Raw genomic sequence first — 16647 nt, forward strand, 5'->3', positions numbered from 1 at the left:
CAATCCTTACTCCATAGTCCACAATCCTTACTCCATATTCCATACTCCTTACTCCATAGTCTATAATGCTTACTCCATACTCTTTACACCATACTCCTTACTCCATACTCCTTACGTCATAGTCCTCACTCCATAATTCATAACTCCATAGTCCATACTCTCTACTCCATAGTTTATAATCCTTACTCCATACTCCTTACTCCATTCTTCTTACTCCCTTCTCCATACTCCATAGTCCATACTTTTTACTCCATACTCCTTACGTCATAGTTCTTACTCCTCACTCCATAATTCATAACACCATAGTCCATACTTTTTGCTTCATACACCTTACTCAATAGTCCATGCTCCTTACTCCATAATTCATACTCCTTACCCCATAGTTCATGTTCCTTAGTCCATACTCTTTATTCCATACTCCCCACTCCATAGTCTACACTCCTTTCTGCGTAATTCATACTCCATAGTCCACACTCCTTATTCCATACTCCATAGTCCATAATCCACACTCCTTCCTCCGTAGTTCATACTTTTTACTCCATAACTCTACTTCATAGTCTCCCTACTACATAGTCCATACTCCAGTGTCCATAGTCTGTACTCCCTACTCCATAATTCATGCTCCCTAGTCCATACTGATTACTCCATAGTCCACAATCCTTACTCCATAGTCCATACTCCTTACGCCATACCTCTACTTCATAGTCCTTACTCCATACTCCTTACGTCATAGTTCTTACTTCTCACTCCATAATTCATAACTCCATAGTCCATACATAGTTGCTTCATACGCCTTACTCAATAGTCCATACTCCTTACTCATTAGTCCATACTTCTTACTCCATAGTTCATACTCCATAGTCCATATCCTTTACTCCATACTCCATACTCAATAGTCCATACTTTTTACTCCTTAGTTTATACTTCTTGCTCCATAGTTCATACTCCTTATTCTATAGTCCTTACTCCATAGTTAGTACTCCTTAGTCCATACGCTTTACTCCATAGTCTATACTTCATAGTCTATACTCCTTTCTGCATAATTCATACTCCATAGCCCATACTCTATAGTCCGTACTCCATAGTCCGTACTCCATAGTCCGTACTCTACAGCCTATATTTCATAGCCTATACTCCATAGTCCATACTTTCATAGTCCGTACTCCATAGTCCGTACTCCATAGTCCGTACTCTACAGCCTATATTTCATAGCCTATACTCCATAGTCCATACTTTCATAGTCCATACTCCATAGCCCATAGTCTATAGGCTATATTCCATAGCCTATACTCCATAGTCTATACTCCATAGTCCATACTCCATAGTCTATACTCCATAGTCCATACTCCATAGACCATACTCCATAGTCTATACTCCATAGTCTATACTCCATATCCTATACTCTATAGTCCTTACTCCATAGTCCACCACAAGAGTGTGTGCCTATGTTCCTACATATGGTGGGATCATGAAGAATGAACTTAGCCGCCTTCTACCAGGACGTCAGATTAGAGCAGAAGAAAAACAAATGAGGGATTTAGGGGAGGCTGAGAGTAATAGAAGGGACTTTTGTGAGTTATGAATTCAGACTTGAATAGAATTTTTGTTAAGCTTCAACACATTTTCCTATTTATCTTCTTTTTCACCATTGTTGCTGCTTTTCTTTTTCTTTCGTTCTTTTTTTTTCTATTCAATATTACAAATTTCTGTATTTCAGTATTTTAGAAACTTAAATTTTTTTTTTTGTTTGAAAATAAGCTAAAGTGCAATTAAATAAAAAAAAAAATGTAAATGTGTATTTCACCGATCTTCTGTTGGCCCCCATATTGTGCTGTTGGACGCTCTCCAGTCCCATATCCTCATGATGACGCTTTTGTCACCCTTCAGGATGGCGGAGGAAAGGAGACCCCGCAGACCGACCTCACCGACATTCAGAGGACTCGGAGGAGATGTCTCAGTGACTGGTGCTACTCGGAGCACTTCGACCCAACACTCCTCATACAGGTACGTCGTCTGCTGGGACCGGCCATCATATGGACAAAACTGAGCATTTCACTTCCTACTGATAATACCACTAAAGATGGAGGTTCATCTGCTTTTATTTTGCCTTCCCTGAATTTCTCCTTCTCTCCTCATCAACATGCTAAAGAAATATTTAGATTAATCCTTTCAGTTATTATTACAAACCCTATTTTAGACCCAGTGATGTCATCACTGGGCCTCTGTGTTTCTATATGCAATGCAGCAGATCATGGCTGGAGGGAAGTGATGTTATTAAGGATAAGGGTAAATTAAATAAATATGTTAAATTAATGTTTAGCATTTTATTATACATTAATAATATTTGTATTATTATTTAATAATATTAATTGTAATCCTAATAATATCAAAATAATAATAATCATGATAAACACATCTAAATATATTCATTATATAATAATAATAACAATATTTATTATTATTATTATTATTATTATTATTATTATTATTATGTAATAATTACATTTATCACTATTATTATTATTATTATTATTATTATATAATAAAATATATTTATCAAAATGATTATTATATAGTAGTTAATAAATTAAATTAATGTAATTATAAAAATTATGTATAAATAATATTAATACCACTAGTAATGATTTACTACAGTTACTACTACTACTACTACTACTACTACTACTAATAATAATAATAATAATCTCAACATAATAATAGTGATAAACAAATCTAAATATTATCAATTTATAATTATTATTAGATGATGATCATAATAATAATAGTAATAAATATATTCATTACATAATAATAATAATTATATAATGAATATATTTAAATTTGTTTATCACTATTATTTTTTTGATATTATTAGTTGTAGTAAATGTAGTAGTAGTATCCATAGTAAATCATTACTAGTGGTATTATTAATATTATTTATAAATAATTTTTATAATTATATTAATAATAATAATAATAGTGATGAACAAATGTAAATGTATTCATTGTATCATTATTATTATTAGATGATGATCATAATAATAATAGTAATAATAATTATTATATAATGAATATATTTAAATTTGTCTATCACTATTATTATTTGGTATTATTATTAGTAGTAGTAGTAACCATAGTAAATCATTACTAGTGGTATTATTAATATTATTTATAAATAATTTTTATAATTACATTAATTTAATCACTATTATTATTTTGATATTTATTATTATTATTATTAATAATTACTATATAATATTAATAATAGTGATAAATATATTCGTTATATGTTAATAATAGTGATAAATTATTATTATATAATGAATATATTTATCACTATTATTATTAAGTAGTTAATAATAGTAAATAATAGTCATAATAATAGTGATTAAATGAATGTAATTATAAAATTGATGTATAAATAATAATAACACTAGTACGGATTTACTTCAGTTACTACTATTGCTGCTAATAATAATCATAGTAAAATATTAAATATTTACACATACAGTAAAGTACCTAATTCTTGTCCTGGTGTTATTTCCTTCTCCTCTGCAGGTCTTGCAGGAAGCGGCGGAGTCCTACAGATGTCTGGATTCTTATTATCATACTCAGGACAACTCCTTACTCCTCGTCCTCCACAACCCCATGACCCCGTACCGCCAGAGCCAGGAATCCTGGGACATGGCGCTCCATTCCAACGTCAGCTTCAGGTTGGCCCCCCATTATTTCGGTCTTCCTTCCCCATTGGGGTCAGGTTGAGCGGTGGTGGGACGTACCATCAGATAAGTCTGTACATTAACCTGGTTACTGTAATAGCTGCAGAAAGACATATTAGAAAGGCGCTGGGACTTCAAAACTTATTTGTGCAATTAAGCCACAGAAAACTTTTAAACAAGCTCACCGGCTCTGGTCAGGCGACATACAACATGGCTTCCTGTAATCCTTACCTTGGAAATATAGAAATTGTTACAGAAAAGCCCCTCCTAGATGACACAAGCACACCCGGGGCAGGGAGTCTAAGCACAAGCTGGTCTTCACCAGAGCTCCTCATGTTGAAGATGGGCCTGGAGCCCTAACTGAGCTCTTTGCTGCAGGCTGGTACCAGGTTGCCGACCTCATGATTTCCCCACCAAGGGGTGATTTAGGACAGGAAGGCTACGATGTGGAGACTGTACACCGGGGAATAGTCGGGTCAGGGGGTTGAGGCAGGTGACAAACAAGAGGATAACGAGGTCCAGTCAAGTGTCAGGCTGTAGTGAGGTCCAGGCAGGAGCTGAGGCAGGTGACAAGAGATGGGTCAAGTCCAGGCAGGTGTCCAGGCAGGAGGCAATCAAGAAAGTAATCATGCCCAGGTAGGGGGTAAGGAGGGCAACAAACAAGAGAGTAGTCAGTAGGGTTGCACCAATACCGAGCATTTGCATGGGTACTTGTACTCGTGCAAATGCTCCAATGCTTAATCCGATACCTCTAGGCTCCAGCAGCACCTCACAAAGAGACGTCGCGGGAGGGAGTTGGAGGTGTCACGTGCTCATTCCTGGAAGTCAGTGGGTGGAGAAGACAGAGGGAGTCAATGAAGTGTTGGAAGCGTCAGAACACTGCGACGGCCATCTTGGTACACCCAGCACTCACCCACAGTAAGACTTGTTAGTTGTTACACACAGCCAAATCAGTGCTGCCTTTCAGTGCCCTTCAGTGCCACCTCTCAGCCAAATTACTGCTGCCTTTCAGTGCCCATCAGTGCTGTCTATCAGTGTCCATCGGTGCTGCATATCAGTGCCACCTATCAGTGCTGCATATTAGTGTCACCTCATCAGTGCCACTCCATCAGTGTAGCCTATCAGTGCTGCCTATCTGTGCCCATCAGTGCCACCTATCAGTGCTGCATATCAGTGTCCATCAGTGCTGCATATTAGTGCCTCCTCCTCAGTATCACTCCTAAGCAACATTTTGCTTGGTAGGCACTTTGTGCATTACTTCTTACCTCTGCACTTTGGCCAACAAAGCATCAGACTTTTGTCCGAAGGGCGTGTCCCGGGAACTTGTCTTGCACACTAACAGCACACAATTGTTGGCCAACAAACAGGAACGTAGTGACGTACTACGTGCAATTTCAGCTCTTGAGCGCCACCCTTTGGGCACCTTCTGCGAATGTCGTGTTTGGTGAGCATGGCTTCCTGAGCATGCGTGTTTGTACTTTGGACTTTTGTGTGACGGACTTGTGTACACACGATACAAAAATTTGAAAACAGACCGTTGTCCGCCAAAAATGTACTAGCCTGCCATCCAACATTTGTTGGCGGAAAGTTGAAAAACAATTGTCTGATGGAGCGTACTGAGGGTCGGATTTTAGGCCAACAGTCTGTCATCACACAATTCCTGGCCGAAAATCTGATCGTGTATACGAGGCTTTAGTAATTTTGTTTCTTGGTGGACATCACTATATTCACCGAATGGAGGAGAATGGACATCAACACCCAATTTAAATCTGAAACTAGAGCAGATGACCTTACTGTGTAGGCTAGAATAATTGGTCAGAATGGTTTCCAACTCCTGGATTGGTTCCAAATAATTCCTTTTTTTTTGTAATTGTTTATTGGTTAACATGCAGAACAAAGGAGTACGAGGAATGATTGTCTGGTTTATCGTTTGCATTAGTTATACCAAATAATAAAACTTTATTAAAATATGAAAACAAAAATTGTCCGTGGGACATGGGCCTAAAGCAAGGTTTGTTGGAGATACCTGTATACTCCAATCCATCACTGTGACTGGTCTTCTACATCTCCTCCGTATGAATGGTAACTGACCCGTCTAATTTTTTTTCTTGGCAGAAACTATCTGGAGTTGGTGGCCGACTCCATCTCAAACTGGGTTCAGGAGGAGGAGGGGAAGTATCAGGAGAGGCTGGAGAAGGAGATGGAGGCTTTGAAACGGGCTCAGGATACACGGGACGGAGGAGACACCTCCAGGGACGTCTCGCCCAGCAAGAAGAAGGCCAAAAAGTCCTCCTCACCCAAAAAATCGAAAAGTGAGTCAAAAATTTGAAAACGCATTCTCTACATCCCGCCAAGACATGTACATTTCTGCATGTTTTATCCCTTTAAAAAGTCTACAAATACAGAAAAATACCTATTGATTTGCCAGAAATCCACTTCCTGAAAAAGAAAAAAACTTCCTGTAGGGAGCTGACAACATAATGGCTCCTTGTAAATGAAATCTCCAGCAGCGTTGTCAGCCCTGCCTGCTGGATTAGAAAACTCCTCCCACCCCAACTCCACCCCCCCCCCCCCCCCCCCGCCCCGCTCTTTCCTTTGATGCATTGATTTATTTCCCAGCAAAATAACGCTGTTGAGTTGACTCCTAGGTGCTTGTGTGTAGGTAGGGAGCCTGGGAGACATAGTTCTGGGGATGTGCTACATCAAAAGGAACTGAGCTCCCAGCAGCTGCCCCACCAAAAATTGTAAACAGGGGGTAATTAAAGCCAGTTCTCACTATAGAACAAAGTAAAAGAAAAAAAATGCTGGGTACATTTCTGGACATACTGTACACTTATGCCAAATATCCCCCACCATTACATTGGTGTAATTAATCCATTGATTCATGATGTGTATCCCAATGTTTGACCCTCCAGTCACCCAGTGTTGATGATCCCTAAGTAGTTTTCAGTAATCCAGTGTTGTTGATCCCCCTGAAATCTTCAGTCATCCAATATTGGTGGTCCCCCCCCTCCCCAAAATCTACAACCATCCAGTGTTGGTGATCTCCCTAAAATCTTCAGTAATCCAGTGTTGGTGATCCCCTGCAATTTTTAGTCATCCAGAGTTGGTGATCCCCCTACAGCCTTCAGTCATCCAGTGTTGGTGATCCCCCTACAGCCTTCAGTCATCCAGTGTTGGTGATCCCCCTACAGCCTTCAGTCATCCAGTGTTGGTGATCCCCCTACAGCCTTCAGTCATCCAGTGTTGGTGATCCCCCTACAGCCTTCAGTCATCCAGTGTTGGTGATCCCCCTACAGCCTTCAGTCATCCAGTGTTGGTGATCCCCCTACAGCCTTCAGTCATCCAGTGTTGGTGATCCCCCTACAGCCTTCAGTCATCCAGTGTTGGTGATCCCCCTACAGCCTTCAGTCATCCAGTGTTGGTGATCCCCCTACAGCCTTCAGTCATCCAGTGTTGGTGATCCCCCTGCAATATTCAGTCATCCAGTGTTGGTGATCCCCCTGCAATTTTCAGTCATCCTGTATTGGTGATTCTCTTACAGCATTCAGTCATCCAGTGTTGGTGATCCCCCTACAGTCTTCAGTGATACAGTGTTGGTGATCCCCCTACAGCCTTCAGTCACCCATTGTTGGTGATCCCCCTACAGTCTTCAGTGATACAGTGTTGGTTATCCCCCTACAGCCTTCAGTCACCCATTGTTGGTGATCCCCCTACAGTCTTCAGTGATACAGTGTTGGTGATCCCCCTACAGCCTTCAGTCACCCATTGTTGGTGATCCCCCTACAGTCTTCAGTGATACAGTGTTGGTGATTCTCTTACAATATCCAGTCATCCAGTGTTGGTGATCCCCCTGCAATCTTTAGTCATCCAGAGTTGGTGACCCCCCTACAGCATTAGGTGATCCAGTGTTGGTGTTTCTGCTACAGCCTTCAGTGATCCAGTGTTGGTGATCCCCCTACAACCTTCAGCAGAGGTGGGGGACTTGAGTCACATGACTTGACTTAAGTCAGACTTGAGTCACCTGTTTGAGGACTTGTGACAAAATTAAATAAATGACTCGACTTGACTTTGACTTGTCACTAATGACTTGCGACTTGACTTTGACTTGGGCTATTTGACTTGCAATGACTTGGCACACCCCCCCCCCCCCCCCCCCGAAAATATTACCCACACACTCCGCCCACCGCCGCCTCTGAGCCAATCAGCATTTGCCAAATGCCATTGGAGCTGTTCAGGGTAGCGGTAAGAGTTATGTCCCTGCATCAAGCGCACCTGTTGAACGTGTGTTCAGCCATGGTGGGGTCCTCCTGCAGTCTTCAGTCATCCAGTGTTGGTGATCCTCCTGCAGTCTTCAGACATCAAGCGTTGGTGATCCTCCTGCAGGCTTCAGTCATCCAGTGTTGGTGATCCTCCTGCAGTCTTCAGACATCAAGCGTTGGTGATCCTCCTGCAGTCTTCAGTCATCCAGTGTTGGTGATCCTCCTGCAGTCTTCAGACATCAAGCGTTGGTGATCCTCCTGCAGTCTTCAGTCATCCAGTGTTGGTGATCCTCCTGCAGTATTCAGTCATCCAGTGTTGGTGATCCTCCTGCGGTCTTCAGACATCAAGCGTTGGTGATCCTCCTGCAGTCTTCAGTCATCCAGTGTTGGTGATCCTCCTGCAGTCTTCAGTCATCCAGTGTTGGTGATCCTCCTGCAGTCTTCAGACATCCGGTGTTGGTGATCCTCCTGCAGTCTTCAGTCATCCAGTGTTGGTGATCCTCCTGCAGTCTTCGGACATCCGGTGTTGGTGATCCTCCTGCAGTCTTCAGCCATCCAGTGTTGGTGATCCTCCTGCAGTCTTCAGTCATCCAGTGTTGGTGATCCCCCTGCAGTCTTCAGTCATCCAGTGTTGGTGATCCTTCTGCAGTCTTCAGACATCAAGCGTTGGTGATCCTCCTGCAGTCTTCAGTCATCCAGTGTTGGTGATCCTCCTGCAGGCTTCAGTCATCCAGTGTTGGTGATCCTCCTGCAGTCTTCAGACATCAAGCGTTGGTGATCCTCCTGCAGTCTTCAGTCATCCAGTGTTGGTGATCCTCCTGCAGTCTTCAGTCATCCAGTGTTGGTGATCCTCCTGCAGTCTTCAGTCATCCAGTGTTGGTGATCCTCCTGCAGTATTCAGTCATCCAGTGTTGGTCATCCTCCTGCAGTCTTCAGACATCCGGTGTTGGTGATCCTCCTGCAGTCTTCAGACATCCGGTGTTGGTGATCCTCCTGCAGTCTTCAGACATCCAGTGTTGGTGATCCCCCTACAGCCTTTAGTTATACAGTGTTGGGTGATCCTCCTGCAGTCTTCAGTCATCCAGTGTTGGTGATCCTCCTACAGCCTTCAGTCATCCAGTGTTGGTGATCCTCCTGCAGTCTTCAGTCATCCAGTGTTGGTGATCCCCCTGCAGTCTTCAGTCATCCAGTGTTGGGTGATCCTCCTGCAGTCTTCAGACATCAAGCATTGGTGATTCCCCCACAGTCTCATTTCCTGCTCTTAGCATACAGAAGGGAAACTGGTGCAGATTTTGTTGCTGTAGTTCGGTCTTTTCAAGGCTTGTTATGCGTGTCCTGCACAGCACTGCTGTAAAGAAAAAGCAATTTTTCGGGCAGCTGTTCACTTCTTTTTTTATCCTGGAGCAGTTCGGCCTTTGTCCTATGACCTCTCCCATTAACAAAGTGTTTCCCCAGTGAACACCGGCTCACTGGATGGTTTTTGTTTTGCACCATTCTGGACATTACAGAGCAGGACAATGTGAAGAGCTCTGCTGTTTCTGAGATGCCGCCACACCACATCTGCCAATCATTCCACAAAATGACTAATATTACACCTCTTCCCCATCTTAGTGGTTGGTCCAGTAACCACGGAACCTGTTCACCATGATTCCATGTTGTGTTATTTACATTACCAAGCAGGAGGCCACTAAACGTATATCAGACATCAATTATTCACAATGTGTACATTACTGTAACTTTTCATAGAAAGACCTGTTTGATGAAAGTCCTCTCTTTGCAGGTCCCAAGGGCAGCAGGTCCAGACCTGGAAGTCAGGATGAAGAAGCACCAACCACAGACCCAGCTAACTCCTTCATCCGGGAGGACTCCCTTAAAGTGTGTAGAAGCTTTGTTTTATCTATCTTTATCCCCAACTTTTATCTTCACTCAGAGCTATCACGCTAGTTGAATTCATACGAATAAAGTATAAAAGCTGCGTTTCCCATCCTTTTTTCAGTCATGGCACCCTTTAACAGTACAAAAAAATCTCAAAGCACCCTTGCCGTATATGTTATTGGCCATCAATGGGAATCCTGAGCCTGGAACGATGCATACAACTGCCTTGAGGAAATTAACTTGACATCAGAGGTCCCCATTATGTTAAAGTCCCTTCCTCTAAACAGACCTCTAATGTTCCACCTTTGAAACAGAGAAAGGTGATTGAGGACACAGCCCTCAATCTCTATCTCTGCAGCCTCAGCAGCACAGAATGAATTGACAGGAATAGCTCTGTACAGAAACTTCCCGTTCATTCGCAGACTGAAGCATAGTAAACACAGTTTACTATGCCTTCGTTTATAATTGAACAGAGTCACTGATCAGTATGGATCACTGACTCTACTCATTAAGACAAAGGAAGGAGCTGGTAAATGACACACTTACCGACCCCTTCCTTGCTCTCCATCTTGAAAGCATGAAGTGGTGGCCAGGAGAGAGCACAGGAGCCTGTTCTCAGCAGGAGGTGGATAGGAGGAACGGCATGTAGAGGAACCAATCCCTTCCATTTTCCTCCTGCAGCCACTGAAAGGGGATCAGTTCATCTATATGCTGCCCCTCCTATCCAGGTCTACAAGGGGGGGAGGTGCATGGGGCCGTGGGGGCAATTGCCTGTACATACATCCCTGGTCGATGGGTATAACTGACTTTAAGCAATTTCCCTTTGCTAATTGTTTTCCTCAGGTGACTGCACGTTGTTGTTAATGGAATCACATTGATTAATAAACTCTTACACACGTAGGGTCCCTGCCTTAAGCTGCAGTGTGCCTAGTTTAAATTTTACGTTTGCAGCTAGGCTGTAGCCAGCCTGAGCCTTTTTTAGTGTTGTTATTATTATACAGGATTTATATGGCGCCAACAGTTTATGTAGCACTTTACAACATGAGGGCGGACAGTACAGTTACAATACAATTCAATAAAGGAGGAATCAGAGGGCCCTTCTCAATAGCGCTTACAATCTAGAAGTCTTGGTTTATTGGGTTCTTTATTCGGTATAGTAAAAAGATACAATGTATTGGGTTATGAATATATATTATTTCCCAGCCAATAACGGAGGGGTTTATGCCAATTATTTAGGCTGGGGATGGAGATACAATTTTAGAGAGATCTAGAAGGGTCTTCACCTCCAAGGCTTTTCATGGTGAGGATGTGAGTGCAGAAGTCCATTCCTTGAGCCCCAGGCCCTTTGCCTGCAGGAGGAAACCAGAACCAAGATGGGTTGTGTTGTCCAAGCTGCCTGTCTGGGCTTAGAGTATCCAAACTGGCCTGTGGCAAAACCAGAAGGAGCTGGAAGGTAGCTGCCCTGTTGGGCCTACAGAGCCTACACTACCCTGTGGCAGAGTCCCAAAAAGCCCTACAACTGAGCTGTTGAAGAGGTCAAAAGAATGTAGGCTGGCCTGTGGCAGAAGGCTAAGATACTGGAAGACAGTAGCCTATCCTGGTCCAAAGAGTTATTGGAGAAGTCTGCTGTGCAGGGGGATTTTTTTTTTTTTTTTTTTGGAACCTTAACCATGTCTCCCTATGACAGTTGAGCCAATAAAATTTCACAAAAGAAGATTACAGAATCTGAAGTTTGTTTATCTGTTGCTGTTGGTGGGCCATGCGTTATTGGGTTATAGGGTTGTTCACTATTAGGAAGGCAGGATAACCCATTCAAATTCTGCAGCTCCTTTGGGGGTAATGCTACACATTCTGTATCTTCTGTTCCCCAGGCTTGGAAGATTGAACAAGATCGCCTTATAGAAGAGGAACGTCTGAAACAGGAGAAGAAAAACGCAAAAGGCCGTAAACCAAGCCCTAAGAAGAAGGCAGTGGACAGAGAACGCTCCGACTCCCGGGGTAGTAAAGGGTCTCCCACCAGCCACAGGAAAGGTGTCAAAGAAAAGAGCGAGAATGAGGAAGTGAAGGTGCCAGAGCCTGGGCTTGACCCCACCGAAGCTCCGCCAGCTCCTCCTGAAAAAGAGTTCAAGGTATGCGTTATGATATATATATATATATATATATATATATATATATATATATATATATATATATATATATACACAGTGATGGAAAAAAGTATTTGATCCCCTGCTTTTTTTGTACGTTTGTCCACTGACAAAGAAATTATCAGTCTATAATTTTAATGGTCAGTTTATTTTAACGGTGAGGGACAGAATAACAGAAACAAAATCCAGGAAAAAACGCATTTCAAAAAAGTTATAAATTGATTTGCATTTTAATGAGTGAAAAAAGTATTTGACCCCTTCACAAAACATGACTTCCTATTTAGTGACAAAACCCTTGTTGGCAATCACAGAGATCAGACGTTTCTGGTACCAGGTTGGCACACATCTCAGGAGGGGTTTTGTCCCACTCCTCTTTGCAGATCCTCTCCAAGTCATTAAGGTTTTGAGGCTGACATTTGGTAACTCGAACCTTCAGCTCCCTTCACATATTTTCTATGGGATTAATGTATGGAGACTGGCTAGGCCACTCCAAGACCATAATGTGCTTCTTCTTGAGCCACTTGTTTGTTGCCTTGGACGTGTATTTCGGGTCATTGTCATGCTGGAATACCCCTCCATGACCCATTTTCAATGCCATGGCTGAGGGAAGGAGGCATGTATCACGGGATCCTACGCGTTTCGTCAGCAGCGTCTGACATCATCAGGGATCAAGATGTTCACATCTCCCAGAACCAAAAGTGATGTCTTCCAGGCTCCCAGGACCATAGAGATGGCCGGGGACCGTTTTGTCCCCGACCAGCTCTATAATAACCCGGCATCATAATTGGATTGGATCCCAGGCTCCCCGATCGCATGGGGGTGCAGGAGAGCTAATTAGCCACTGGATTGCTTTTGCTGCCCGTAAAAGCAATCCAGTGGCTAATTAGCTGCTAGAATAGCTTTTACATAAAACGGAACCGCTGGCTGAAAAAAAATACCAGGATGATGCCTGTAGCTGCTGGCATCATTCACGTAAAACAACTGAAAGTCATAGACGTCCATGAACGTCCACCCGGGGGGGGGGGGGGGGAGTGGTTAGGTAATCACAAAGTTATCTCAGAATTAAAAGGGTCCATAGCACAAATGTAACAATTGATCTGCTTCATTAGGGCTGTACAGGTATGAAAGCTGAACTGACTATAACAATACTTATAATATGTATTTCTCATTTTAGTTTACCGGCTATGACATGGGGGACAATCTGATCCAAGTGTCCGGAGGCTGCCGATGCCTATACCCGACAGACGGGGGGCAGATCCAGGTGGAACACACTCATTTTGAGAAAGGTGAGATGACACCAACATTCCCCATCATATACAGTATGTCCTTTTTGTTATCTTATATGGAGCTGAATGAAAAGCCACGTTACATTATACTTATCATATATACATTAATTACAGTGATGATATACCACACCTCAGATATACAGACTTACAGTGATTGGGGGGGGCTTGGCTATGACTTGGAGAAAACTTATTAGCAGTCTGATCACACTTTTACTTCCAGAGCATCCAAGTGGCCATATCAGTTGTTTAAATCTGCATGAATAAACCCAAAGACTAAAATCTGAGGAAAAATCCCAGACCCCCATCACCCAAAGTTCTGTTCAAAGAGCAGAATATCAAGCATGCTCCCTTGCAACGGACATCCACTTACTATCACTGGCCCAGGTAGGCACGTTGCATGCCGTCTCCTGGACACCAGAAACCTCTGTAGCCTTGCTCTTCCTAAACACAGCATTTTTTCTAGCACACACAACATAAAACAGGTATGCTTCAATTGAACTTTAGCGCAAATCCCGGATGAACCCCCAATTGTTTTGCTTTTTCTCTCTTTGCTGTAAAAGCAAGGAAGCATTATTTTCAGGATCATTTTTCAGAAAAGCTCCACCTTTTATCATTAAAAGCAGTCCTTGAGCTCCATTCGGTGATTTTTGCCTAGACTGAGATGATGTCATCAGTCTGCTACAGGCAGGAGGAAGCTTTTCCTCAGTCTCCCCTCCGCCAGAGTTCAGATTGCAACATTGTAACTTTGTAACAAGTCACAAGAGAGGCTGCACCAGGGACTGATCAGGGGAGATGGTTGAAGCACAAATCCATAGAATGGATGAAGCATAAGCAGGAAGATCCTTGCAGTGCAGGCCCTCAGGTACAGCTTCCTCTCCAGCAAGGAGAACAGTGAGCAGAACAGTAGTGACATGATCTGATGACTAGTGGGGTGATGGAGATAAAGCAAGCACAGATGCACAGAATGGATGAAGCAGAAGCAGGGGGATGCTTGCACTGCAGGTTTTCAGGTACAACTTCCTCTCCAGCAAGGAGAACAGTGAGCAGCACAGTAGTGACATGATCTGATGACTAGTGGGGTAATGGAGATAAAGCAAGCACAGATCCACAGAATGGATGAAGCAGAAGCAAGGGGATCCTTGCACTGCAGGTTCTCAGGTACAACTTCCTCTGCAGCAAGGAGAACAGTGAGCAACACAGTAGTGACATGACCAAATGTCACTCTATATCTCCTGAGACCCGCAGTAATAGGCAGCAGTGCTTTGGATGGTCTGACACTGCTGATATACAGCTATGAGGAACAGGAGTGACTAGGCACAGGAAGTGCACTGCTGTTTTTTGGAAGAATTCAAGCCGAAAGAGGTAAACTTTTCATGGTATGATTTATGCACATTAACACTTCTATATACTATATTATACTTTTGAGTTAAGGTGCGCTTTAGCATCCCTAACTCCTATAACATGCCCACCCCAATAATCAATGAACATAATCCCCCCCGCCTGCTTCCCCAAAACTATCAATACCTCTCTCTCTCCGCTCCTAATGTTATTACTCCTGTATCGAGCGCAGTATGCCCCCTCCCCAGGACTGATTTAGTGGCACACTTTTTTTTGGTGGTGGCGATGGAGAGGCGTTTGTATATGGCTATGTAAGCTATTTGAGCCTTGAACCTTGTTGCAGCTCTTCCTCAGTTACCCCTGTTCCTACCCCACTGTCTCTTCCTACGGCACATAGGCCTACAAGAGCGTGTATTGTTGGAAGGTGCACTTGGCTGTATTCTAACCTATGCTGTTGTCTTCCTATAAGGCTCCACCTTTGTAAAAGTGAAATTACTGAAAGATGGACACAAGTTCCTGGTTCACATTATAAACCCGAAGAAAATGAGCCCTGATAAACAAGATGACGATACCCAGGCGGACCAGAGTGGTGAGTCTAGTACAGAGGTAACGTCCTCTTCTATGTGTTATATGCCAGGTAACCGCTGGGATACGCGTCTCAGTCTGTACCTGACATTCACTCTGGGACTCTCTCTCCGCAGGAAAGCCCGCCTCCAAGGTGAGAAGCGTCAGTGAATTTGGATCATTCTCCGCCACCCTGCAGAGCGGGATACAGCTGTCTCTGAGCCACTATGGTGCCTCCGGCAGAGGAGCAGGTGCGCTACATATTGCATGATTTCATATTATGAATATGGGTGTATCGGAGTAGAAGGGTGACCACTATGTAACTCATTGATCCCTCTATCATTGCATTCCGCCCTAAAAGTTTTCTTTTTTACTCTCTTCATAGAGGAGAAGGATGCAGAACTGGAGGCCATGTTGATCTTTCCATCTGTTCACACTCCCAGCATCATCCCCACTCCACCTGCCCATCCTCCTCCGCCCATCCCCTCTGGCAAGGGGCGAAAATCCCCCCGCAATAAATCACCAAGAGCCGCCCGAGTGAAGACACCACAGGCCCCAGCCGCGGAGGAGGCACCCCAAACACCGGCGGTCCCTGTAAGTGAGGGGTTCACATAGGAATGGATCTGTAATCTCTGCTTGTGGATATAGAAGGACAATATAATTTATATTATGTAATAGAACAGCAGCCTATTAAATAGCAGGATGACATTCACCATGCCGGGAAACCTTCTGTGATGCCTTCAGATTGCCACCCCACTCTATTGGCTTGGAATGATCATATGATGCTTTCTCTATATTGGTTCTGCATAATCACATGATGTTCTGTATATGTCCAGATAATTCCATAAAAAATTGTATTACTGCTCTCCATTATTGGTATTCCTTTTTAACCAATTACATCTGTACAGGTGGAGCCTGTTAAGCTTCCAGTGACTCCACCCCCTAAACCTGCATCTGCTGGCCCCGCCTTCCAGAGCCTGAATGTCTCCTACCCCAATGGTCTTCTCCTGACTTTCCAGAGAGATGATGCAGAAGGTCAGCTATGTGATAGATTCATTGTATTCCATTGTGTGTTCTATATACACCCCTCATTACCATAAATTCCCTGTTTGTCCTATATATACCCCTCATTGCCATAAATTTCCTGTTTGTCTTATATACACCCCTCATTACCATAAATTACCTGTTTGTCCTATATACACCCCTCATTACCATAAATTTCCTGTTGGTCCTATATACACCCCTCATTACCATAATTTCCCTGTTTGTCCTATATACACCCCTCATTACCATAATTTCCCTGTTTGTCCTATATACACCCCCATTACCATAATTTCCCTGTTTGTCCTATATACACCCCTCATTACCATACATTTCCTGTTTGTCCTATATACACCCCTCATTACCATAATTTCCCTGTTTGTTCTATTTACACCCCTCATTACCATAATTTCCC

At 43.1% G+C, this 16647-nt stretch overlaps 1 protein-coding gene across 1 annotated transcript in view; it reads left to right on the forward strand.

Annotated features, from left to right (window-relative positions):
- SPAG17 (sperm associated antigen 17) overlaps positions 1-16647 on the forward strand; it is a gene marked incomplete in the record, with an annotated part of 227908 nt that overhangs the window by 156062 nt on the left and 55199 nt on the right. Inside the window, 10 exon segments of the mRNA XM_073614557.1 lie at positions 1888-2004; positions 3559-3713; positions 5835-6031; positions 9762-9856; positions 11728-11985; positions 13178-13289; positions 15097-15216; positions 15329-15442; positions 15577-15785; positions 16100-16226. Of these exon segments, the coding sequence (XP_073470658.1) occupies positions 1888-2004; positions 3559-3713; positions 5835-6031; positions 9762-9856; positions 11728-11985; positions 13178-13289; positions 15097-15216; positions 15329-15442; positions 15577-15785; positions 16100-16226 (1504 nt within the window).

This window comes from Aquarana catesbeiana, linkage group LG02, assembly GCF_042186555.1.
Source record: "Aquarana catesbeiana isolate 2022-GZ linkage group LG02, ASM4218655v1, whole genome shotgun sequence".
NCBI classification, from domain to species: Eukaryota; Metazoa; Chordata; class Amphibia; order Anura; family Ranidae; genus Aquarana; species Aquarana catesbeiana.